Raw genomic sequence first — 27,702 nt, 5'->3', positions numbered from 1 at the left:
TGGGAAGAAGTTTCTGTTCTTTTTGCTCCCCCTTCCCTTTCCTCAACATTTAGTACAAATAAATGCGTTTTCTGTTAACTGATTCTGGGACTCATTGCACTGGTTCTTATACTGCTGTGGCAACTGCAACCTCTGGTGGTTAGGAAGGCCACAGTGCATACATGTATGTGTGTCTGTGTGAGTGTGTATGTGTGAGTGCATGAGTGTGTGTGTGTGCGCGTGTGTGTATATGGGCAAGAGAATGTTTGTGTGTTGATACATGTGTGTGCATGCGTATGGGAATGAGAATGTGTGTGTGCGTGTTGACACGTGTTTGTGTCTCTGCACGCATGTATGTGTGTGTGCGTGAGTGCATGAGTTTGTGTATGTGTGCGTGCATTTGTGTGAATCTGTGTGTGACTGTGGATGTGAGTGTGTGTGAGAGAGAGAGGGTGTGTGTGTGAGTGACTGAGTATGAGAGAGAGAGAGTGTGTGTGTGTGTGTGTGTGTGCAGATGGTTATGAGCGTGTGTACATATGCATGCATGTGTGTGTGCGCGTGAGAGTGCACTGGTGAATGTGTGTGTTTGTGTGTGCGAGAGATTGTGTGTGCAAGTGTGTGATTGGGCGTGAGAGAGTGTGTATGTGTGTGTAATTTTGTGAGTGCGTGTGCATGAGTGTACACCAGTGTGTGTATTTGTGAGTGTGTGAGAGTATGTGTGTGTGTGCTGGAGAGTAAGTGTGTGTGCATATGTGTCTCTACTTTAGTGAGCAAAGGGATACTGAGGAGTCACACACTCTAAATCTAGCACCGACAGGTGTGTGTTGAGTGGTGTGTATGTGTATATGAGTGTGTGTGCGTGTGAGTGGGTATATGAGTGAGGTGTGTGTGTGCATGTATATATGAGTGTGTGTGTGTGTGTGCATGCGTGTGTGTAGGTGTGGGTGTGTCTATGTGTATCTGAGTGTGCGTGTGTGTGTGTATATGAGTATGTGTGGTGTGTGTGTGTGTGAGTGGATATATGAGTGTGGTATGTATGTGTGTATGTGTATATGAGTGTGTGCGCGCACATGCGTGTGTGTGTGTGTATGCGAGTGTGTGTCTACTCCAGTTGGCAGAGGGACACTGAGGAGTTCAACACTGTAAATCCAGTACAGAGGGGTGTGTGTTGAGTGAAGTGTGTGTGGAGTCTATGCAGGAGGGTCAGTGTGTCAGAGTCAGAGACGCTGTAGAAGGACAGAGTGCCGGCCGGACGGTCCACACACACTCCTACCCTGTACACACACGTTCCTCTAATAAGATCATCATCATCATCATCACACACTCCTGCTGTGCAGTAGGGGAAGAGGTCAAGCACTTGTATTTCGTTCGCATTGTGCCAGACAGAGAAAAAGTGATTCAGAACACCGGATGGAAAAGAGGTGAGATTACGGCATGACAGACTCCAGGAGTTTTTATTCCATCCAAACCCACAGTCAGAACTCTCTCCTTTCCTGCTGATCCCTTTATATGTCACTGCTATATCAACCCCTCCCACACTGAACTCAGCCTCCCAGTAACAGCGCTCACACACACTCTCTCTGCACACAACCTGGCGGACATGCTCAAATCTCTCTGGATGATCAGGATATGGCTGCTCTCTCCCCGGTGTGTGTGTCACCCTCCTGTTCCCCTCAGACAGAGACAGCTCTCTGTGCGCTGTGTTTGGATCCAGTGTGAGCTGACAGCCGTCTGCACACCAGAGACATTAATGAGATTAATAATCATTATTAATATTCACCTCATTGTGTGTGTGAGAGAGAAAGGGCTGTCATAGTACCTCTGTGTGTGTGTTTGTGTTCGTGTGTGTTTCTGATTGTGTGTTTATGTGTGTAAGAGAGAAATCTCTCTCACTCACACACACACACACAGCAGAGTGTGTGTCTATGGAAAGTGTTCTGTGTCGATACACACTCACATTTCCTGGGTCCTGGTTTGGTCCTGTTCTCTCCTCCATGGTCCACACTGTAAGAACATCAGAACAGAATTTTGACATTAACAATCCTTTATTTCCACTCTCAACACACCAATAGCATCACATGAATAAAAACAAAGACACAATAAAACACAAAACCACGATCATATGAAAAATACACAAATCTGTCACAAAGGAAACTTATTCCATTCCCTCACCCTATTCCATGTGCAAAAATAGCTCCCACCCCTCCACTGAACATTAAACACCCTTATAACACACACACTCTGAAACACACTCAGGTTCTCCATTGCTTTGTAATACTGAAACTCCACCATCACTGTGTCCCTGACCAAACCCCTAACTACAACAACCACATCTTGTCTGTCCCCTCCACCAATCATATTTTTCCCAACTGTAGAAACAGCTATTCTTGCCTCAATATTAAATTAATGAGCTGGCACTTATCTGTCTTTGTTTTTATTGGAAATCAAGGATAAAAATATTACTTGTAAATGTTTCCCCTAGTAACCAAAATAAACTTCCCAAAAAAGAAAAGAGAGGCTGAAGTCTGGCACACCCCGAAAAACAATGATTAACAGTTTCTCTCTCCATGCAGAATGGACAATGGTGGGATCCTGCCGGGTTCATCACAGAAATAAAACTATTTACTGCAGTGATCCCGCGCAGCACTCTCCACTGTAGATCCCCCCCAGCCCCTTCTGTGTGTGTGTGTATGTGTGCATGTGTGTGTCTGTATGTGTGCGTGTGTGAGGTGCAGTGTGTAAACTCTCTGTACTTACAGCAGTGTGAGTGTGTCCAGTTTAGCAGCAGACAGCGCTCTCACTCCTGAGTCTCCTGGGTGATTGTATCTCAGGTCCAGCTCTCTCAGGTGTGTGTGTGTGTGTGTGTGTGTGTGTGAGGTGCAGTGTGTAAACTCTCTGTACTTACAGCAGTGTGAGTGTGTCCAGTTTAGCAGCAGACAGCGCTCTCACTCCTGAGTCTCCTGGGTGATTGTATCTCAGGTCCAGCTCTCTCAGGTGTGAGGGGTTTGAACACAGAGCTGAAGCCAGAGAATCACAGCCTCTCTGTGTGACTCTACAGCCTGACAGCCTGCAGAGAGAAGGACACACACACCTTACACACATTAATATAAACTAACAGGGCTGTGTGTGTCAAACACATAGCAGTGTGTTACACACCTTACACACATTAATATAAACTAACATGGCTGTGTGTGTCAAACACATAGCAGTGTGTTACACACCTTACACACATTAATATAAACTAACAGGGCTGTGTGTGTCAAACACATAGCAGTGTGTTACACACCTTACACACATTAATATAAACTAATAGGGCTGTGTGTGTCAAACACATAGCAGTGTGTTACACACCTCACACATTAATATAAACTAACAGGGCTGTGTGTGTCAAACACATAGCAGTGTGTTACACACCTTACACACATTAATATAAACTAATAGGGCTGTGTGTGTCAAACACATAGCAGTGTGTTACACACCTCACACATTAATATAAACTAACAGGGCTGTATGTGTCAAACACATAGCAGTGTGTTACACACCTTACACACATTAATATAAACTAACAGGGCTGTGCGTGTCAAACACATAGCAGTGTGTTACACACCTTACACACATTAATATTAACTAACAGAGCTGTGTGTGTCAAACACATAGCGGTGTGTAAATATATATAAAATAAAATGGATGTGGAATGAGTCATTATCAAATGCAATTGAGTCTACACCCCACTAGTCTGACTCACAGGACCCAGACTGTGGGTATAAGCCTGCCATTGGCCGACTATTTCAATCAGAATTCACCTCCCCTTCCGCTATCTGTGTGTTACTGTTTTCAAAGTCCCCGTCGCTACGTGAAACAACAACCTCCATGCTAGCAACCTGCAAGCTGAAAATGGCAAGTTTTGGCAAAGATTTGGATCGTGCAATAAAGCAGACCTGCTTGGTTCTTAAGGTGAATGGTTGTAAATACAAAGAATATGATTAGAACATTTGTTGTCTGACAGGGACGTTCTTGCATGTTTGCCCACCGGTTATGGAAAAAGTTTCATATACCAAGCATGGCCTATAGACTGCAGTGAGCTAGCGAGGGTAAACACAGAGACATGGTGTGAAAATGCCATGGTTTTGGTTGTGTCCCCCTTGGTCGTGATAATGGAGGACCAGGTGAAAACCCTGCAGTCAAGGGGGGAAGCTGCAGCGTACGCCGGGCAAGATCCAGACACGGACGAGAAAATAGCTGCTGGCCAGTAATCCATTATGACACTATTTTGCAAGGGCACCGTCACTGCATCCTGGGCTGAGTGCCGCCCAAGACGATTGTGATTGGTTTAAATAAATACAAATAAGCCAGAGTGTTTTTCTCCTCTATAGCAGAATGATAATGTGTTGAGCCAGACCTTTCTCCAGTGCTGGCACAGTGCTGAAACAAAGTGTGGAGATGGGTCTGGCTATGCGAGACTAACACCCCACTACAGTTCAGGAAACAGGACTAATTCATTTTATTCATTCATGTGTATAGAGTCTTATTCTTCCAAGAGGAAGAACAGGAACATGCTGTTTCAGTTCTGTGGAGTGTCTGTTTTCACATTAGAAACATTGACATCAGTGTAGTATTTAGTCACATTGTAGCCCTTATTTATTGAAGGGTGTGTGTTTGTACTCACCCCAGTCTCTGCAGTTTACAGTGTGGGTCCTCCAGTCCAGCAGAGAGCGCTGTCACTCCTGAATCCTGCAGCTCGTTGTCTCTGAGCTCCAGATCTCTCAGCTCTGAGTGAGGAGAACGCAGGACTGAGGCCAGAACATCACAGCAGCCCTCTGTGAGATTACACCAACCCAGCCTGTGGAGAGACCACACACACACACACACACGTACACAGGCACACACGTACGTACACACACACGCACAAATTCACAGGTGTGACACTGTGTTCCTTGGCAGTTGATATATATGCACCTACGCATTCCTGAGATGTACACACAAAAACAGAGAGGGGGTGTGTAAATTAAGTTCATTAAGTATTCTGACTAATTCTCAAAAGTCTAAGGCAATTACTGGGCTCTATTCACCAATAAATATGGTGAAACCACAAGGTTGGGAGTCTACTGCAAGGGATTCATTGCCAAACCCTTTTCATATGATGAACTTATCTGACCTGCAAACATTCATCTAATCTGCAAACACAAGAAACAGCATTTTTGTGGTGCACTTTACCTCACCTGACATGTTCTTTGGTCCATGAACATCTATACATTTTAAAAACGTTCAATATTCATCACTATGAATAGATAAATATAATTATTAATGTACACGTGAACCCCATTAGCTGAATACACTACTGTTATCATAGTATTTTTGTCCTAATCTTGTAACCATCAAGTTATCAAACAATTTGTGGTTAACTACTACAGCGTTCTTGCCACTAATTTTAAGTTTCACAAAGGTAAAATGAAACCACATTCAATTCGCTTGTTAAGCCGTGACGTATGGACCTTCCGATAATACTGTTTCCAGGTCCAAGCCTCTACTGCAGTGGTTCTCAACTCGGGCCAGAAAGGGCCGGTGTAGGTGCAGGCTTTTGTTGCAACCAAGCAGTTACACACCTGATTCTACTAATCAACCTTTGGAGTCTTTACTAAGGACCTTGATTAGTATAATCAGGTGTGTAACTGCTTGGTTGCAACAAAAGCCTGCACCCACACCGGCCCTTTCTGGCCCGAGTTGAGAACCACTGCTCTACTGCGTTGGCTGAGGCTCTCGTCTTTTCAACGTCACAGTGCTGTGTTCCTTGTTTGGCGCCAGTGTGTGCTAACGTTAGCTAGCTGTTTACATCCTACCTGTCCTTATCAGTTCTCATTATTAGTGCACAACCTGTCTACATTACAGTTTATCATTACTGTACACCTGCTACCATATATTCTTACCACTGTATTATATGTAAGGAATAAACCGCGATGGGCTATCCGTTGCTGGAAAATAATGGTAGTTTTACAATTTGTACCGTTGTTAAGCAAAAACTGGTGGTTAATTCTATGAAACCAACGATTCTAACAAGAAAAAAGGTACTTGTTTAATACCATACAATTAGCAATGTGCAAAACCATAACTCAATCAAATTAATCTCCCTAGCTCTGTCTTGCTTTTTAAATGGTGTGGTCGCGCAGTGTAGACATAACGGCTTTCTAAAAGCCTCTGAAACGGGGTTTGAATGCCAGTTAGCTTTGTGATAGGTTCGCCGTCACTATTCATCTAACGAATATTAAAATTCTTGGTTTCAGGTCAGAATGGTCCCACAGCATGCTTGTTATGCCGGTTAGCTAGCTAGCTAGCTAGCTATTTAATTGTATTCAAAACAGCGGTTAATATAAACACAATCCTTTCCAAAGATACGGATGAAAATGCGTCCCATAGACATGACTTAAATACGGAACGCCTATCTACTGTCAAAATAAGGGACGATTCCGTATTTTTTCAGGATTGTTGGCATTCCTAAATGAAGCCAGTAACTAGAACTGTGGTTCAACGTTGATATCAATCTCATAAAAAACACGTTTTCAACGTACAAAAATGCCAAGTTACTAAAAAGTATTGATATCAAAATGACGCCAAGTTACGATACTACAAACAATATAGGCTATCTTGCCTCACCGAAATGACATAAGATGTATCTCAAAGCAATGCTACCCAATATTTCCTCAGTTCTTTCAAGTCACTTGGCCCTGTGTATAAGCATGCACTACATGAACAGGCCAAATATATGTGTGGATGGCTCTCTCACAGTCAAGATTGATTGAATAGGTGTGTGTATGTCCAATTTGTATTGGTATGTAGGCCTATGTATTTCGCTGCCCAGGCTTTCTGTTGCGTGAATGATAGTATGTTTCTTGGTACAAGTGTGTTCGTGAATGTGAATGTAAGATGCTGCCAGGGAAATGTCCCCATGAGGATAAAGAAGTTCTCTATGTATGTATGTACAATATGTGTTTTACATGCAGTATTTATTGTACGTAGCAAATATACAATAACTTGCACATGTACTCAAATTCAGTTCAGAAGCAAGTATAAACATGTTTTCTGGAGAAATGTGCTTCCTGTCGTTGCTCAGCAGCAGTTCTGTACATTAATTAATTTATACATTAATTTCAATGTACAATGTTCAATGTGTTCCATGAGGCAATTCGAAATATTTGTCTCTTTGATCTGACAGAAAGTTTGCATGACATTGTGAAATGGTAAGATTAGAAAACACAGGGCCAAGTGACTTGAAAGAACTGAGGAAATATTGGGTAGCATTGCTTTGAGATACATCTTATGTCATTTCGGTGAGGCAAGATAGCCTATATTGTTTGTAGTATCGTAACTTGGCGTCATTTTGATATCAATACTTTTTAGTAACTTGGCATTTTTGTACGTTGAAAACGTGTTTTTTATGAGATATCAGTTCTTTTGCAAAGCGTTTTATTATGAGAGTGAGAAATGCGACCCTGCAAGAAACGGTTGTGGATTATGGCTATCGTTGTGTGAATCTGTACAGTCTGATGAGCGTGTACCGTTCAGCAGTTTCGGTTTGCTATATATGTAAAACAGTGGCTGTGAGAAAGGATGCAGTGGCGTAAGCGTAAACGCATCAGAAACGCAGATGGAATATGGTATGTACTCACGGATTTGACGTCCATCCAACGAGCCTTGACTGACAAAATAATCAACACGCCCGTAGAATTATAACTCCCTAGGTCGCAACTTGTGTAGCCTTCTGTCCTGCTCCGTTGTCTGTTATTTCGTGGAGATGCACTATTAGTGTTTGTAAGGTTTATCCTTCTGTCCTGCTCCATTGTCTGTTATTTCGTGGAGATGCACTTTTAGTGTTTGTAAGGTTTATAAGGCATTTTGATAGGCTAATCTGCAGGTAGGAATCCTCTTCGCCGTTTTGCTAAACTAGATAGAACCGGAAAACATGATAGTGGAGAATAGGAGCAGACGCATATGTCCCAGCAGGCTTTGCATATGAGAGAATAACAACAGTGTGAGAGAAATTAAAATGAAATTACGAAATTCCGTAGTTGAAACAATATGTTTTTAGCAGAATGGGCATGTAGGTGAAGGTTGACATGATCACGGAGTATAGTGCGAAGTAAATGGAGTGACCATGAGCGAGCTTATATTCCTTATCAAATGGTATATATAACAGTCGGTATTGAACATTGGTTGTTGAAGTGGAGGGTCAAATAACATTGCACACATTATTTACCTGTAATGTAATCTATTGCACGAATGTGTTTTTCTCATGTTCAGTGCTAGTAGTTATACTTATGAGTGAATCATGATTTTAAATGTAATGTTTTAATGCGGAGTTGCAGAACGTACATACGTAGTAATTGTGTGTAGCCTATGTGGCTAGATAGAGAACAGGGCGAGGTAACATGCATGTAGAAACGTGGCGTTTGCTGATATTAAGGTTTTGTACGGTAGCCAAGTGAAGAAATATAGTTAGTAGAAATGGCACAGTGGTGAACCGGTGTAACTTTTAAATAAAAGGAATACATTTGCGTCATGAAATGCATATGGGTGGCCGTGAGTGAGTGAGGTTTACCAGTGTGTGACTTCGTTAGCTAATGCCATAGCTATGCAATGCGTGAAATATCATTAGCGAACCTGCCGGTAGTTTTAAAGAAGAACACAAGCCAGTAAGCACAGAAGAGCTTCCGTTGAATCCATATGGCTTAGCAATATTGTAGCCGGTCAATAACTGAACGTACAGACGGTAAGTCATAATGCATATATCTTAGCAATATTGTAGCCGGTTAATAACTGAACGGTGAACGGCGGGTAGATATGGTGCAAAAGCAATAATTAAGAAGTAGTAGACAATTATTAGTGAGGGTCGAAGCAAGTTAAAGAAACGGGTTCCAAGCTGGGCTTGAACATGCGACCCAGTGTTCCCAAGCCTGTAACCTTACCCACTAGGCCACAGACGGATTAGCTGTTCAACCTGCGGAGTTGCGGAATGTACATAAGTACTAATTGTTTGTAGCGTATGTGGGTAGATAGAGAACAGGGCGAGGTAACAGGAATGTAGAAACGTGGCGTTTGCTGATATTAAGGTTTTGTACGGTAGCCAAGTGAAGAAATATAGTTAGTAGAAATGGCACAGTGGTGAACTGGTGTAACTTTTAAATAAAAGGAATACATTTGCGTCATGAAATGCATATGGGTGGCCGTGAGTGAGTGAGGTTTACCAGTGTGTGACTTCGTTAGCTAATGCCATAGCTATGCAATGCGTGAAATATCATTAGCGAACCTGCCGGTGGTTTTAAAGAAGAACACAAGCCAGTAAGCACAGAAGAGCTTCCGTTGAATCCATATGGCTTAGCAATATTGTAGCCGGTCAATAACTGAACGGTCAACGGCGGGTAGAAATGGTGCAAAAGCAATAATTAAGAAGTAGTAGACAATTATTAGTGAGGATCGAAGCAGGTTAAAGAAACGTGTTCTAAACTGGGCTTGAACCTACGACCCCGTGTTCCCAAGACTGTAACCTTACCCACTAGGCCACAGGCAGACTAGCTGTTTGAACGGGAAATGTTTCAGAATAAAAATGTATGGGTATTTTGCGTGTGTATGCGCGTTTTTGATTGGGTCGTGTAGGGCAGATTTGGCTGGTGTTAGTGAAATGTCCAATGGGGAGACATGTTGTTAGTGGGATAGGCGGCAGGAAAAATAAGAATGAGAAGAAGAAGAAGAAGAAGAAGAAAGAGAAGAAGAAGAAGAAGAAGAAGAAGGAGAAAACGCAAAATCCCCTTAGTTTGGGGCTTTATTGTGTGGACATGTGAAGTTGTTTATGAATTCTGTCTGTTGAAATGGGGTCAGAATGTACAGAATGTAATGTTTTTAAGGGCTGAGTGTCTGTGGCTGTTGTGGTTATTTCTGTGGGGAACCCTGAAAAGTGCCAAACTCTCGGTGCTGTATAGGTATGGGGGCATGCCCCCGCCAAGGTGTAACTTGGCGGGATGGCATACCTGCCATCCCAATTGTGAAATTGGTCACTGAAAAGGGGAGGGGAGGTAACAACAACTGAAAACCGAAAGAACAATGTTGCTGTTTTAACTGCTTTAGAATGCTGGATTTTGTAGCGCATTGATTTTATTGGAGTTGAAAGAATTTAGACCCTTTTTAACCCTCAATGGTGCCTCACTAAAGAAGTGATCGTGAAAAGGTACACAGGTTCGGGATCTGAAGGAGTGTTTGGACCTTTTCAGTCTCTGATTTGGACCCGGAAATGGTCAATACGTCATGAGTGACGTCAGACCTAAAAAGAGGATACAAAATTGAGAATTCTAATTTAATGTGACGGTAACCTTGACGACACTGTTTAAAATGTGGCCGTTAGGAGGGTCGGTTGGTTACCATAGCGATGACAGCTCGCTCCGAACCGTTTTCTGTTACCTCAGCTAGTTATTCTTTGAAAATAAATATAAAACTAGTTACATAAAACAATTATATGATAACTATTAACACTTTGCGAATATCATTCTACCTTTTCAGACCGTTCGCTTATGTTTGCCAACGTTTGCGTGGAACACAAAGCTAACGGAAAAAAAGTTTGAAATAGCCTAGTTTGCAAACATTCGCCTTGTTCGCTGAACTTGAACACACGTTTGGCAAATATCATTCTCTTATCATTTTCTTCAAACAACATGACACTCAAGTTGACAATTGTTGCAGTTGTTGTAAATTTAGCTTTGGCTTTGACTCACAGGCACGAGTTAGCTAGCTAGCAGACCAACCTACCTTAACGTTACTTCATGAACCAACCTAGCTAGTGGAGCCAGTGAAGAACTAAGCAGCTTACTATCACAGACAACTTAAATATATACACCAGTATAGAAAATAACACGAAGGTTTTATCTCAGCAGTCATATCATTGGTCAGACCTGCGATATTGTACCTGAAGCTGTGCTGGACCCGTGTACGAGCTGTGCTACTCTTCAATTCATCTGGCACGATCTACCAGCAATGCAACTGCGGCATGATCGTTTTCAACTGGAATTACACTGCAGCGCCATCTAGTGGCTGTATGAGAACACCACAACTGATTATTGCCACTAACTTACTGCTGGTAGAAACTTAATTTTTGAAAACGTGGCGTCTTTCGAAAATTCCACACATTGCACCTATTTTCTGCATGTCCTTGCCCTATAATCCATCCATTCATTTTATTCTCACGCGCTTTTCCGAATATAAAAGGCTAATTATTGCACTGCATTTAATTATTATTGTAGCAATAATAATAATAATGATAATAAAAGCCTGATGCATTAAGTCATTTTTTTTCTTTTAAAACCCCATAGCGAATGTTTGGTAGACCTTGTGGAGTGATATAAACTGCACAAAACATTTAATAAGTGGGGCATTTGAAAATTATTTGAAAACTTTCTTGAGGAGTGAGGAGTCTCCATGTTTCTTGCTGTATTATGACCATTATGCCCTCTACCCTCTGCCTAGCAAGAGACGTAAAGTGATCCTGAAGAACTATGTTTAGAGAAATGAAGCCCCCACTTTGTTCAGCTTTTATTAAACATTTGTCACTTGCATTGTCCCAATTAAGCTGGTTAAATATGAAATCTGTAAAACAGGACATTTCTCCACATTTGATTTTTATGTTTTGTTGTTTGTTTTGTTTCTTGTTTTCTTTCTGTGGTTACGCATGACCCATGTTGCTTTAGGCTTGCTCCTGTGGGGGTTTAGGCCAGGGTTGTCTGTGAAGCGTATTGTGACAATTGCTGTGAAATATGCTATACAAATAAAATTTGATTGATTGATTGATGTTCTAGGAATTCTGAACACGAGCGGTGATCTGCTGTCAAGGGGAAACCCACTGAATGGGGAATGGTGTCTCCATCTCCAGACTGTGGAAATGTTACTGTAGTGATTATCCCTCTCCTTTATGTACAGCCATCCGCACTCCCGCTACCTATGGACCTCCTGTCTCAGGTGAACAGGGAAATATACCACCCCTGCCCCGAGCGAGTAGATCTATGAGCTGGGCCCGTGAGAGGCATAACCTCAACGCATTAGGGCTTCCCCCTCACGTGGCTGCAACCATCCAGAGCACGAGAGCGCCCTCTACCAGGCCACTTTATGACAATAAGTGTCAGGTGTTTTAAAGATGGTGTGCCTCTTGTCAGTCAGTGCCTTACCAGTGCTCTGTTACAAATAAAGAGAAATCCTTTACTATTATTAAGGTCAACCTGGTAGCTCTCACTGCTTGTCATGTTGGGTTCAGAGACCATGCAGTGGGACAGCACCCCCTCATTCACAGGTTCATGAAGGGGGCTTACTATTCTCTGCCTGTTGCTAAAAAGCTAATTTCCCCTTGGGATTTAACACTGGAGCTGGAGACTCTCTCTTTAAAGGCGTTTGAGCATATAAATGAGGTAGATTTAAAACTGCTGTCTCTCCAGACAGCGTTGCTGCTCGCACTAGCCTCAGCTAAGTGAGTCAGTGACCTCCATGTGCTCTCAGTGCATCTCTCATGCACAATATTCTCCCCTAATATGGATTGGGTTTTTCTTAAACTCAATCCAGCCATTATGCTTAAAAGCTTCCTTGCTTTCACGTGAGATGTTGGAGCTTGCTGCTTTTCACCCACCATCTTTCTCCTCTGAAGAGGAGCATAGGCTGCATATGCTGTGTCCTATGTGTGTTCTCCACACGTATATGGCAAAGACTAAGGCTTTTAGAAAGAGCTCTTAGTCACCTGGGCCCCTGCCTGCAAAGGGAAAGCATCTCTAAGCAGCGGCTGTCCCATTGGCTTGTGGAAGCTATTGTTATGGCATATGATCCAAAGAGGATAACGCCCCCCTTGGGCCTGAGGGCTCATTCTACGAGGAGCATGGCTGCATCGTGGGCCCTATTCCATGGGGTCTCCTTGCAGGAAATTTATTCTGCTGCAGGCTGGGTTTCTCTGCATATGTTTTGCTAGGTTCTACCACCTGAACGTCACCAGGAGGCCGGTAGCCCACTCAGTTCTGGGGGTGAGCTCTGTGTGAGTCGCACACATCTCCCCTCATCTGCTATGGGTTTTAGTACTTCACATTGTTCCTGGGTCCTGGCTATAGCTTTGGGCAGTGGAATGTCTTTAGTACTTCCCCACATGGGATGTGCCAGACACCACCCTCCCCTCAGGGGAGGAGGCATCCCTTGCTGGCCTGACAGCATCTCAGCTGTTAGCATAAGGCATACTGGAAGCTGTCTATATCTCCCCATAGGTGTGTCTCAAACACAAGATGGTTAAAGAGAAATTTAGCTTACAATCGTAACCCCGGTGGAGAAATCCGCCAAGACTGTACTGCTTTCCATGCATGAGTGCATATGTTCACTGAGGAGTATTCAATTCAGTTTTATTTGCATGGTGCTTTTTACAGACAGACATTTTACAAACCGTCACAAAGACGCTTTACAGCGTAGAAAGGCGGGAAACAGAGCAAACAGAGCAAACACCAGGCGCTGCAGTGTGGCCTCCTTTAGCATTGGACGCTACTGTCTGTCAGAGCCAGACTTGGTGCAATTGGATGCTTCTGCGGAGGTCAAGACTGGATGATAATCCCCATAGGTGGATCTCTCCACTCATTGTTTCAGAGAACTGGTTTTGGGGTAACAAGAGATCAAGTTTTGGGGTAACACCCCTACCAGGGTACTCACTGGGCAAATTGTTAGTTTCACTAGCAGAATGGGCAGCTCCTCTGGGAAAAATTGATTGTATAAGAGAAGCAATACACCTAATTATTCAAATTTTCTGCTGAAACATTTGGAGAAACAACTTACAGTAGACACTAGACGTTTACGTACAACTAGGCTAAAGATTTTCAAACTCAGTTTTTCACAACTCCACACATTTCATGTTACCATACATTTCTTTTGGAAAGTCAATTAGGGCATCTACTTTATTCCCATAAGAAGTCAGTTTAAAACAATCGATTAGAGACAGATTTATTTCAGTGACATCACAACCTAGCTTGTTCCAGGATGGCTGCACCCTCATGCAAAAAAAGGAATTTTAAGCTTTTTTCTAGTGAATACAGGTTGATTTCAGATTTGAAAGCAGGGCCATATCTTTTATAAGGTAAAAATCAAACAAACGAGAGCCACATTATGAGTGCTTCTGTTCTCCTTTAATACTGTGTCCTTGTCTTAATATTGTAAATTAATGTAGCCTCTATTTATTTTAAACAGTTTGAGTTGCATGTATTGACATGAAGATTGATCCATCAGATTACTCTGTGTGGCAGGGCTTGGTTTGTGAGGGAGGTTCAGGGCAATCAGAGGACCACGCCTACTGGTTAAGTAGGCACATACACCTGGATAACATTACTAATCAGTGGAAGCAGTGGCAGAGGAAGCAGTGGCAGAAAGAGCCTTAGCGACAGAAAGGGCTGAAAAGCGTCCCCGTTGTGCTGTCTTGTTCTGGTTATTTCAGTTTGTTATTTTACTACATTATTTTGTTACCTGGAATCCATGAGGGGGAAGGGAGAATAAGTTTGTTTCCTTTAATTATTTTCTATCAATAGTCTCTCTCTCGCTAAGCCCACAGTAAATGCTGGTGAAATCCGGATCTTTTCCCACAATTCCCTGCGTCCAACTCTTCTGTCCACAAAAGGGGTGTGTCACGGCATGTGAAACTGCCTTCCACTTTCAACAAATTCACCATTTATTAGAAAATTAGTATTTTTGCAAATAATTAGTACATGAAATCAAATAAAATACATGGTAAGTGAGGAGTTTTTGCATTTGATGCTGCTTATGTTCTGGATTCAGAACATTAAATGAGAGTACTAGCCCGACAATTCTACTGCACTTTATTCAGTAGCATTTCACAGTAAGGTCACATGAATTGCCATTGACTAATGCCAATAAAAACAGTTAATGTAGTTGTTTCTGGTTAAGTTTATCCTGTGTTTTGCAAATGTATAAATAATCATGTAACTATAATAAATTGGTAACATTATTGAACTACTAACTAAAGTCAAATTTGATTCATACTGAAGTCACGTGACCTTATTGTAAAGTGTTAGGCTTTATTCTGAGAAGGGAAAAAAAGTGTGAAAATATGTGATACAGAGTGCTGTAGCCCAAAGGCTGCCATGGGTGCTGGAGTTAGATACTGTGTCACATGGGGTGCAGGACGTGGAGCAGTAGATGCTGTAACAGTGTGTGAGATCAGCTGAGAAGATCCAGGAGAGAGCAGCACTGAGTCTCCATATACTTGTGGCAGTGCCTGCAGTGCAGCTGAAGCAGTCGGAATAGCTGTGGCTGACACAGCTGCTGGAGGAAACTCTGGCTGCCGAGGCGTGGAATGCTGAGGGTGAGCGGAAGGGTCCATGTCAGAAGCCTGAGGAAGATGCAGGAAACTAGCAGGAGGTAATGGAACATCTGGACTGGCGGATTCAGGGTCAGCGGTGAGTAAGGTGCTGACACGTTTGGCTACCTCCCAGTCACTCTCTGCTTTCTTCAAGCGACGGCTTCAGTTGTATGGCTAAAGATTCTTTAGCCTGAAGAGCCTCCTCCTGAAGACGTTGAGCTTCCTTAGCCTGAGCCTCTAGCCGCTGATATTCAAGGTCCGCACAAGAGTCCTCTTCTAGCTGGTGATGAAGAGTGTCCTATCCAATCTGCTTTATCCTCTCCTCCAGAATGGCGGTTTGGATGTGGGAGAGAGCCTGAGCGGGAAATGCACTGACAGAGACAGTGGAGGATCCTCAGAAGGTCGGGAAACAACTTCATAGTCGGCTAAATAAGGAGGCAAACGATGATCTGTGCGGGGCCTACTCTGGGGCTCTGGTGCATCTGGAACCGCCTTGTCCATATTATTTAATTAGCTGCACTCACTCCGGCTCGAAGGGCCAGTGTAGCAGAGGGTGTAAACCTTCACTTGGAGTTTACTGGTTGAGGCGGCTAATATGGACACGAATGACTCCGATTAGAGAATCTGGCTCCCAAGGAGTGATATATTTTATTCTCTACAAACATGTGCAATGCAATTGCCATTAAGACATAGAGATGGCAATGATGGATTTGAACAGAATTATACCAACTGTAGGAGGATGGGTAGCGTGTGTGTGTTTGTGTGTGTGTGGTATTAGTTGCATGAACGCACAAGCAGCAAAACGAAATTCGGGAAAGTTTCCATAAATGGCTACCGCTCTCCCAGCGCACATGCCAAACAAAACCAGAAAGCTGTTTTATAGAAAAACCATGCCAGGACCCTAGGCACCACTGACATGCTTTCTCACAAGCATTGTCTAAACATTAGCGCAGCCAGCTTGAAGAACAATGCATGAGGCAGGAAACTGACACAACGCTGTTAGCCAAAATAAATACAAACATAGCCAAGCTGGAAGATAAAATCATATCCGACAATCTCGCTGCAACTGTGAACGGCACGGCATTCAGTAGATTCTGCATGGAATTATGGGTCATAAAATTATGACAGGCAGACAGAAAATGAAAATAAACAGTGCAAAACTGAAACGGCAAATCACAATTTTGGCTATATTACAACATCGCTTCGTGAAATAAATATAACTTCTGCACTAATAACGCTACAAATTCATAAGAAATTGTCACATCCTGCTAAATAATTTGCACTTTTGATAGCCTAGAGGCTATATTATCATCAACCCTTCTGTCATATGCAAATTATATAGTAGGCTAACTCATGCAACCTATTTGTGTGAGGTTCCTGTAGGAATTCACATACAAAGCACAGTAGATTAAATATTTTTCACTAGGAGTCTGAAGTCGGAATCAGTCGCTGCATGACTCTCGTTCTCCTTCGCGGGAGTCAGGGAGAGAGCTATGAAGGAATCATTGAACAAATCCAGGAACAAATCCTTTTAGGGAACAGAGTCAAAGGATCTGTGTCCCTGAAAGGACCTGTAACACCCACCACTACCAGGAATGGACAAATAGCATTTTGCTAATGCTGGCAGTCTAATGCCCTGACTTTCCACCAGTCAAGGAGATTTGTTTCTAATGACGGAGAATCGACTTTCTAAACTAAAGTATAATCACCACCATTAAGTTATTCATTGAAATAGTATATTGAATATTAATTATTTAATCAATTAAATTGGTCAATCACCATTCTTATTAACAATTGATAGTTAATCGATTAACTGTTAACACCCCTAATTACTATACATAAAACATGTTATATCAGGGAGGTCAAACCAATCTTTCCCAAAAACATACTTTGACAGTTTAATTTATATGCATAATGTCATAAATGCTACAGTATAGTCAAACCACAACATAAATCACTAACTTGCCAGAATATGATTAAATTTAGCTGCTTCCCTCAGCATTTAATAACTGTCCTTGGAGGAAAGCAGCATTAACCAATATTTAGTGGTGACCGTACAGTAAAACTAATATACTGTATGCATTTACTCATATATATTGTTATGGGATGGAAATTTAATGAAATATCTCAAAACGCTGTAGATGCCAAAATGTCTCAGTTTCAAACCATGGCTTCAAAATTCCATTGCAGTTGGGGACTCGTTTCGACCAGGCTTGTGTCCCCTTTTTCACCATAATTAAAAAAACGCCCATTTGAAAAACTAAAATGTTTTATACCACACTGTAGACAAGATCTAGGCAAAGGTATATGTAAACATATTGTTGTTAAATCTAAATTTAACCACAATATTTGTATACCACACTGTACACAAGATCTAGGCAAAGATATATGTAATAATATTGTTGTTAAATCTAGGTTTAGCTGTCTAGCCATGTCAGTAAACATTCTATAGGGCCTCTTTCCCAACATAACTTAAAAATTTTTTTTTTTTTTTTTTAAACAGAGTACATAGTTTACACATCATTATGTTTTACATTTGCACATTATCATTTATAATGAGTCCTCCTAAACAGAGCCCCCCACCCCCCAGCCCAGGTCCCTGCCCACTTACCCAGTGATGTCCCTTCCCCTCACCCTATGTGTCATACACATATTCACCCCTATACCAACCCCCCACCCCCATCTTTGGAGCACAACTTTATTATTATTTTATATGGTTATTTAATTACTTATTTACCATTTTACTTAAATAGTTTATGCATATACATACCTACATACATTTACACATACATATATACACATATACTTCTTTTTTCTTTCTTTCCTTCTTTCCTTCCCCCTCCTTTCCTATTCCCAGTCTTCTGCCACTCTCAGTGCACCCCATCTCTCCTTATATACAAACAATCTACTGTTTTGTTGTGCAATGTAGCACTCAATTGTGCTGTGATGTTTTACACAGTTTAAATCTCTCAATTCTTAAGGCCTCCCCAGATTTTGACCCAAAAATAAATATTTTCCCCAAAAGAATTATCATGTTGACTATTGTTTGGGTATGATTTCTTAGATCTCCCAGCAGCACTGTGGGCAAGTCTAGTTGAAACTGACCATTATAACCAGAAAACCAGCCCTGAACCTGCATCCAAAAATGGCCCACAAAGGGACAATACCAAAATAAATGGCCCACTGACTCAGTCTCTTCTTGGCAGAATCTGCACAAGGGTGACTGTTCAATACCCCAAATATTGAGCATCTTTTTTGTAGCCAAAAACTTAATTTAGTTTAAGTACAATAATTTTAATTGAAAATATCTTATGGACGAGTCAATCGTTGTTTTATAAATCAGATTAAACACCTGTTGCCATGGAATTGGGAGATCTAACATATATTCCCAACTATCCAGAATCTTGTATGGGGTATCAAGGTATACCCCATACATACTATCAAGGTTTTAGACCTTAAATAAAACTTATAAATTTCTCGATTTATACTTCTTCTTTTTAACCAATTATAGTTTGTGATATGTGGCCGGCAGACTAATTCCTGGCTGTTTCCTTTTCTAATTTCTCTTTTCCATTGTTGTGGTAGGGCCGCAATAAGTTGATTGAATTTTTGTAATGGGCAGACATTCCGTAAATGTTGATAAATTGTTTGTAAGTCATAATTTTACCTTCCTTATTCACAATATCACTTATGAAGATAATGCCATTATCAAACATGTTTTTCCAAAAAATAAACTTTATATCTATTAATATATTAGAGTTTATCCATATGATTTGTTGTAAAATTTGTTCTGTATTTTCTGGAGGATAAAACTTGAATTACAGCCAGCTCTGTATGGCTTCTTTCAGAAAGAAGGACATCTTAAAAAGTATATCATCATTAATCAATGAGAACTGGGTAGTTTTTATCTGTATAAATGGAAAAAATCCCCTTTGGAACATTGGGTGAGCATCCTTTAGTAATCTACTAGAAAACCAGTTAGATTTTTTTTTAAAGTTTCTGAATCAGGGAGGCTTTAAGTGAGAGATTCAAGGCCCTTAAATTTAACAGATTCAGACCTCCAGATTCATATTCATTGTAAAGATACATACGTTTTACCTTATCTGGCTTATCATTCCATATAAATTTAAATATTTTCTGCTCATATAATTTAAAAAAATGGTTCACCTAGAGTGGGTAAGGCCATACATAGATGGGTAAACTGGGATGCAACTAGAGAGTTAATCAGGGTAATCTTACCATAGATTGTCAAATGTTTCCCTTTCCATGGTTGCAAAATTTTATCTATTTTAGTAAGTTTATAATTGAAGTTGATTACCGAGAGTTCATTCATATTTTTGGGGATGTGAATACCGAGTATGTCAACTGATCCATTCTTCCATTTTATTGGTAGATTACATGGTAAAATAAATTTTGTATCTTTCAGAGATCCAATTCTTAGTATTGTACATTTGTCATAGTTTGGCTTTAAGCCTGATATATTAGAAAAGTGATCTAGGCCTTCAGTAAGACCTTGCAGGGATAAACGTTGTGGGCTCAGCAGAAAGCTTGTATCATCAGCATACATTGAGACCTTCGTATTTAAACCTTGAATTTCTAATCCTTTGATATTAATATTTGATCTAATCTTTATTGCAAGTATTTCAATTGCCATAATAAATAAGTATGGTGACAGAGGGCAGCCTTGTTTTACGCCCCTTGATAATGTAATATTCTCAGAAAAATAACCATTATTTATAACTTTACATGTGGGGTTGCTATACATGACTTTAACCCATTTTATTAGAGATTGAAGAATTCTAGGCATTTGTAAATAAAATCCAGACGCACTTTATCAAAGGCTTTTTCAAAGTCTGCTATGGAAATTAAGCCGGCTTTCTTTGATGACTCATAATGCTCTATAATTTCATGCAGTTGTCTTATATTGTCCCCCAGGTATCGTCCCTGTAAAAAGCCTGACTGATCATGGTGGACAATATCCGACAGGACCCTTTTAATACGATACGCTAAACATTTTGCTAATATTTTAGCATCACAACACTGAAGTGTAAGAGGCCTCCAATTTTTTAAGTAAACAGGATCTTTATATTGACTGTTGGCCTCTTGTTTTAATAATAGAGAAATGAAACCTTCTTGTTGAGTATCAGAGAGTATACCCTAATCATATGAATAATTAAAACACGTAAGTAGCGGATCTTTAATTAGTTCATAAAATGTTTCATACACCTCGATCGGGATGCCATCAAGGCCGGGTGTTTCTCCTGACTGAAATTACCTAATTGCCAGGAGGAGCTCATCTTCTGTAATTAGGCCTTCGCAGGACTCTTTCTGTGTATCCGAGAGTTTAACATGTTTTTTTGGAAAAAATATATTGCAATATGCATCATTTAGCGGAGTTGGTGGAGATTGAAAGGAAAACATCTCCGTAAAATATTTTGCTTCCTCATTCAATATTTCAACCGGGGCAGCAAGAGTTGCACCATTATTTGTAATTAATTTCTGTATATTCTTTTTAGTTGCATTTCTATACTGAAGATTTTTTAAAAATGTATTACATTTTTCACCCTTTTCCATCCAGTTTGCTTTATTTCTATAGTATATATTACTTGATCTTTCTTGAATAAGTTCTTCCAGTTCTTTCTGCTTTCCATCTAATTTGTCCAACACATCTATTGATGTGTTATCAGAGCCATCAACACGTAATGTAAGCACTTCAATTTCTTTTGTCAGTGTTTTCTCTTTTGATATGAACTGTTTTTGTTTTAATGAAGAATATTGGATTGAGTGGTCTCTAAATGCACATTTAAATGTATCCCACACAATAAGAGGATCTGCTGATCCTATATTATGAGAAAAAAAAATCTGTAATGAATTCTTTTGTTTTGGTTATAACTATATTGTCCTTTAATAGATTGTGATTGAATTTCCAATATCCACAACCTCGAGGGAATTCTGTAAGTACTAGTTGGAGTGCGATAAGCTGATGATCTGACCTCAGTTTGTCTTCAATCAACACCTTTCTTACTTTTGGTACCATAGAAAAAGAAATAAGAAAATAGTCAATGCGACTCGCTTGATTTTGTCTCCTCCAAGTATATCTAGTTCGATCCAGATTTTTAAGTCTCCATATATCCACCAGATCCATTGTATCCATAATATTTGAGATCTCTTTAAATGCATGTGGATGATAATTAGTAGAATGATTTCCTTTACGATCAGTTACAGTGTTTAGAATGGAATTGTAGCACAGTGAATATTTTTTCCATTGAGTTCAACAGGAAAATTAATCAGGAGAAACAATGCTTGTAGTATCTACTGCATATCTGGCAGCAGCACGGTGGTTTGAGGCTCATTTGATGCCTTGGACCCTTGATGACTTAAAGCCATTTAGCCAACAAATGTGTTCCATACTGTATCAGCATAATTTACAGCTGAATCTAGTCCCACCCCCCAATTCCCATAGAGATCCATTCAAATGCAGAGAGTTTTTGTATTGCTTGTAGGACAACCTGAAAATAAAATATCCAGACTCTGATGATGTTGATAGGTCACAGACATCAGGAAGTCATGGCATGCAAATGATATGCAACCAAATACAAAACATGACTATTTTATTTGACATTATGTTAATTTGTCTACCGTATAAGTGAATTTCCCTGTTTCTAGCTTTTCCCCAAACAGTTCACTGCAGCAAAAGTAAATGAGCAAATGGTGGCACAGGAGGTCTCAGGAGTGCATTTTTGAAATTCTTGATAATTTTCTGACCAATGATTTGTTGTTAAGACCATTAAAAGCTTAATTTTTTGCCATTTTGGGCTTGGCCCATTTTTTTGCCCAGGAGTGTACATTTTCAGTGTCTGTTCTTTGTATATACACTACAGTTACTCATGTTAACCATTAGTTGAAGACATTGTTTCACAGCTTAAAAAGGTGTTAAACAAAATTTGGTGATGATTTATAGTTTTTGTGTTAATATAAGAGCAGTTAAAACAGACCGGCCAAATTTGGCCGTGAACACTAAAATAAGGGGGGGAGCAACGAACACTGGAGGAAGGTTAACTCGTACTTTGGTTGCAGTAGCACCGAATGTCTGAGTTCAGTAAGCTCGACCACTAGGGGCTTTGAGCTAAGAGGTTAAATTATTTAATAGCTTTATCTACTCCGATTTTGCATACTTCCTTGTTAAACGTCCTGTTAAAGTGAGCCCAGATGCAAAGTCTGTTTTATGTTTGTGTGGAACGCCCATTGTGATTACACTGTAGGCAGAACATTTCACCTCCCTAGTAATATGTGAAATGGAACAATGATTCAGTGTTGAAGAGTGAAATTGAGGATTTTAAGGTTGATGATGCTCTGGGGAAGATGTCTGTGCTACACTCTCCAACAGCAGCACTCTGCACCTGAGAATTAGACGTCCTGCTGGACTAAACTCTGACAGTTCTACAGTTATTCTGACCCAAAATGCCACTTTTCTTATACTGTATGTTCTCTGAATTGGGGCAAAGGGCCCATCTACCTTATCTATAATCTTTTCTCTGGGCTTAATCCTCCCGTCCCATCCCAGAAGTGTAGCTGTGGGATGTTTGACACAGCTACCACTAAAAGTGAAGATGCAAAAGATACATCTTTCACAGTGGACAGTAAGTTTTCTTTTTCACTTTTGGTTTAATGTGACAAACTCCTCACTGCACTGCAAGCTAAAGCTGGCGGTATACTCAGTAAGAAGAAAGAACTTCAGGATTGAGAACCACCGGCGAACATGTCCACGAACACCGTTGTCGGTATACTCAGTGAGAACACCGCACCGTTTGATGTCACTCCACGCTGCTGGGGGGCGCAGAATACTTACGAGGCAGCTATTAACTGGGGCTGGAATCTCGCCCAGACCTCCGTCTCGCGGCTACGCCATGGATGTATAAAGAGAAGGGCTACGCGAGATCACAACACAAAACAAAAAGTTTAAAGTGTTAAAAGTGGCTTTAGTTTATCTAGCTATGCAAAAGAAGAAAAAAAGGCGAAGGAGATGGTATGTTCGCCATCTAAATCAGAGTAGGATGGAGAATGGAGAGTTTTGTCTGTACATTCGGCAAATGTGGAGTTTAGACGAGGGGGTCCACTTCTCTTATTTCCAAATGTGTGCTAGGCATTTTGATGACTTGCTGAAATGAGTAGCACCATTCATCAAACATGCGGGAACTCACAGAAATCCCATCTCTACAGAAGAGAGATTGGCATTGACTCTCCGTACATTAGCATGTGAAGTCTGCCCTCTGAACTCTCAACCGTGACGTAACCAACCATGTGATATTTGGACCAATAGCTGAGAGGGGGAGGTCGGAGTTCTCCCAGGGGGCCGTCGCACACTGCACCGTGAGAACACACAACACTGTGTGTTTTTGTTCTTCAATTGTTCTCATTGCGTCTTTTTGCTCAAAAAGTTGTACTTCTTACTAAGTATACCACCTACTTAACACACAGCTAAAGGCAGAGTCACTTCAGAAACAGGCTCAAATATATGTATGGATGTGATAAAAGTTTATAATAGAAGATGAAGAAAAGTAATTGAAAGTTTCTGTAAGTAGTGAAGAAAATTACAGTTAGAAGGACCATCACCATAGGTCCTTGCAGGAGGACATGCAACATATACAGAAATGATAGATTCGATCATAAGGGCATGCCAGTCATACAAAGTCCCAAAGGGCCAAATTACTTTAAACTATTCAGGAAACATTGGGTAGCATTGCTTTGGAATACAGCTTGTTTAATTTGTGTGAGCTAAGATATTTTTTCATGTAACTTGGTGCAATTTTAATATCAATACTTTTAATGGCAGGCCTAGATTTTAATGAATGACTTAAAGACAGTACACTGTATGTGTAAGTAACTTGGCATTTTTGTATGTTGAAAATGTGCTATACATAAGATATCATTTCTTTTTGTACTGGGTTTGTTATGAGTAAGTGATAATAGCAATTCACATAAATGTAGGCTATGAGAAACATGCATGCATATAAATGCACACAAACACACATTCTAGCTGAAAGAAACACATAGGCATAGATCTAATCTTTTTACTTTACCATTAATGACAAATAAATGAAAGTGTATGTCATTTTAAAATGAAAGTGGTTTTGATGGGCTATTGTACATGACAGACCTACTAATTGTCTGCATGTCAGTAGAGGATATATATAGGGCTAGCTAACATTAATTTAGAAATATGGCATTGCAGGGTCGCTACAGTAATCTAGTTAAGAAGTAGTTACAGTACCAGTACTGGCACAACTCCACCATTTTGACTTTTAAAAAAGCGATATACCAGGCATGGAGAAGTCATTATCTTGCGCCAGTTTCTGTATGACCAGTAATGTTACCTACCAGACAGAAATGCATCACTGATTTTAGTGCTTAATTTCAGAGCCGTCTGTAGTAACATTATACACGCGATCTATTCTATCTTTAGCAAGGTACCTAATGTAAAACTTGAAGGCGAAGGTGGAACTGTCTAATGTGTGGGTGTATTTTATTTGGATTTGTGAAATATAAATGAGTTTCCCACAAGGATATTACAGATGCCAAAGCAATAGTTTAAATGTTTTATTTTTAGTTAGCCATCAATCCAGTGTAATTAGTTAGAGGATCGTGTGAGTCCGAGGGGGGATGAACCTGCATCTGTTACAAAAAGTTCCAACGGCAACCCAGTGAGCTAAAAGACTGCAGACATTATGGCTGCAAAGTTTTTTCTTTTAAAAGTGTACTTGTATATTTGAGTGTGAATCTGATGTTTCTATTGGCTGATATACCTAAATTTCCAATGGGGAGATGTATTCTTTGTGGGCCTGGAGCATTTATGATGATGTAATCAGGCAGGAAGAAGAAGGAGGAAAAAACACAAAATCCCCTAAGTTTGGGGCTTTATTGTGTGGACGTGTGACATTGTTTGTGAATTCTGTCTGTTGAAATGAGGTCAGAAGGTACAGAAATGAATGTTTTTAAGGGCTGAGAGTCTGTGGTCATTGTGGTTATTTTTGAAGGGAACCCTGAAAAGTGCCAAACTCTCTGGGCTGTATAGGTATGGGGCATGCCGCCCCGCCAAGGCGTAACTTGGCGGGATGGCATACCGTACCTGCCATCCCAATTAAACATTTAAACTATTGCTTTTGCATCTGTATAATCTTGGTGGAAAATCCATCCAAATGATTGCCTCTTAACATTGTTAAAGCTGTCTATTCCTGGTTATTGGCAACTTTCATATTTTGTCATATGATAAACTGTTTTCTCTTACACTGCACCAAACTACATGGCTCACTTATACGCTGACTGAAGTGTGCATCTCTGTAAGAACCAATCACTGCATTGGCCTCGTTAATAAAGTTTTGGGGCAACACCCTTACTGTGTTACTCACTGGGCATATTTGTTAATTTCACTAGCAGGATGTGCAGCTCCTCTGGGATAGCTGCTAGAGTCAGTGTCCAGATGGATAAAATAATACAGAGGTCATGAATTGCTCACTTGTACGCTGACTGAGGTTTTAGTGTCAGAGAACACTTAGATGGCAGCAGTAGAGTGTCTCTCTCTCCAGGGTGCAGTGTCTAGCGATAATTTCATATGAGCACACCCCAGTCAATACGCATATATGCTAAATTGTATTCACACAAACATTCAGGTTACAGGTTTTGAAAATGAATGAAATCAGGAAATTTGTTTTCTTCCCTGTGACAAAATTCAAACCCTTACACAGCCACAACAGTTAAGGTCACACAGTACACAGCACTACTCACCCCAGTCTCTGTAGTTTACAGTTTTGACTCATCAGTCCAGCACAGAGCAGCTTCACTCCTGAATCTCTCAGGTTATTGTAGCTGAGCTCCAGATCTCTCAGGGTTGAGTTTGATGACTGGAGAGCTGAGGCCACAATATCGCAGGACTCCTCTGTGAGGTCACAGCTGTTCAGTCTGCAGAGAGTTAATATAGTATATTATGAATATTGTTTCTTTACTGTCAATTTTTTGTTTAATACCACAATTAAAAATAAAGAAAACATTTCACCACTTCAACTAAGTTTCATTTATTTCAGACATGCACTTCATAAGATGAATGTATGCTCACGAGAGAAACGGCTCCACAGCCAACAAGTCCCTGCTCTCTCGTGCACTCTGTGTGCTGTAATCTCTTTCTCTCTCCCTATGAAAGTCCTGTAATGTCTACTCTGTGGGGTCTGTGTCACATCCAAGGTGTATGGCTATTTAGTGTATAACACAGCACACCACAAAGAATGCACTGACTTTCGGAGGGCTGTATTGTAATGTACCACCCAACCCTTCCAAGCATCTAAAATACATTTTTAACATTCCAAACGTTCACTCAATCATTGACCAATAAAACGCAAGTTGGTGGTGTGCTGGCTTAATGTATGGAGAAAGTAGTAAAGGATGAACACTTTTTTTGACTGTTCCCAGGCTTTTCACTGAAGCCTCCCTGCTCTCATAGGAAGCGCAGTTGTTATAATTACAAATTTAACAAATAATTCATCTTCAATTTGATGACAGAATGTAATTCGTTCAGTATTAGAAATAATCCACTTCACTGGGGCTACTGTGTCACTTTAGTCACATGATCAGTTCTAAATGACGCTGTTAGCTCCATACAGATGCACTGCAAAAATAGCTGCCATTGGACTGCGTAAATGAGCACAGCTTGCATTTGAAACAGTCAAACTGAAAAAAAAAATATTTCTCACATCTGTGTCATGCATTCACATGTGTGCCACATTCATAACGCCACCAAAATAGCAAAATGTGCTGTGAGTTAAGACCTGGTCTAGATTGGTTTAAATGGAAACACATTATTCAACTCCGAACTTGCACATCTGGGCATACATAAAAACATTCTGTTACCGCTACAAATTTGTATTCCATCATTGCAACAAGAGCCGCATTTCCACCAAAAGTACCCCAAACTTTTAGTCCCAGGAACTACTTTTCAAGGAACTAAAAGGTTCCTTCAGCCCATGGTTGTCTGCGTTTCCACCGCGGTCTAAAGTCCTGCGAAGATTAGGCAAATTAGCCCACTGACGTTTGAAAAAGCGACATTGTCGTCGGTCCATCTGTCATATAATTTCTTCTGTAACCCCATACTACCACCGAAGTAGCCTACATTATTTTCTAATTACCAGGACAGCCCGGAGGGGTTTATTCCACTTATATACAACTGGTTACCAACAATGACTATATATGGTTACTTTTGTATTTATTGATTTTTATCAATTTAATCACCTGGATCTGAAATATTCTTCTGCAGCCGTTTGGGCACATTTTACCGTTGTCAAGCAAAACTGTCATTGGTAGTTGAACTTGGACCGTTG

General features: G+C 40.6%; 1 protein-coding gene across 1 annotated transcript; it reads right to left on the bottom strand.

Moving 5' to 3' along the window:
- Nucleotides 1–318: 318 nt before the first annotated feature.
- LOC135246297 (ribonuclease inhibitor-like) lies at nucleotides 319–26,871 on the bottom strand. Its single transcript, XM_064319786.1, has 5 exons — nucleotides 26,120–26,871; nucleotides 4,646–4,819; nucleotides 2,737–3,046; nucleotides 1,937–1,983; nucleotides 319–1,710 (listed from the first exon to the last, which is right to left on the bottom strand). Exons 1-3 carry the CDS (start codon nucleotides 26,149–26,151, stop codon nucleotides 2,881–2,883), a joined length of 372 nt encoding a protein of 123 aa, XP_064175856.1. The 5' UTR covers nucleotides 26,152–26,871; the 3' UTR covers nucleotides 319–1,710; nucleotides 1,937–1,983; nucleotides 2,737–2,880.
- Between the last annotated feature and the right edge of the window lie 831 nt (nucleotides 26,872–27,702).

The sequence above is a fragment of the Anguilla rostrata genome, unplaced genomic scaffold, assembly GCF_018555375.3.
Source record: "Anguilla rostrata isolate EN2019 unplaced genomic scaffold, ASM1855537v3 scaf0147, whole genome shotgun sequence".
Taxonomy (NCBI): domain Eukaryota; kingdom Metazoa; phylum Chordata; class Actinopteri; order Anguilliformes; family Anguillidae; genus Anguilla; species Anguilla rostrata.
This window is presented reverse-complemented; position numbering and strand designations above follow the sequence as displayed.

Coding starts and splice junctions, on each gene's coding strand:
- LOC135246297 (XM_064319786.1), bottom strand. CDS start 26,151: ATGAGTCAAAACTGTAAACTACAGAGACTGGG. Junction 4,820..26,119: donor TGTAAACTACAGAGACTGGG/GTGAGTAGTGCT, acceptor GTCTCTCCACAG/GCTGGGTTGGTGTAATCTCA. Junction 3,047..4,645: donor TGTAAACTGCAGAGACTGGG/GTGAGTACAAAC, acceptor TTCTCTCTGCAG/GCTGTCAGGCTGTAGAGTCA.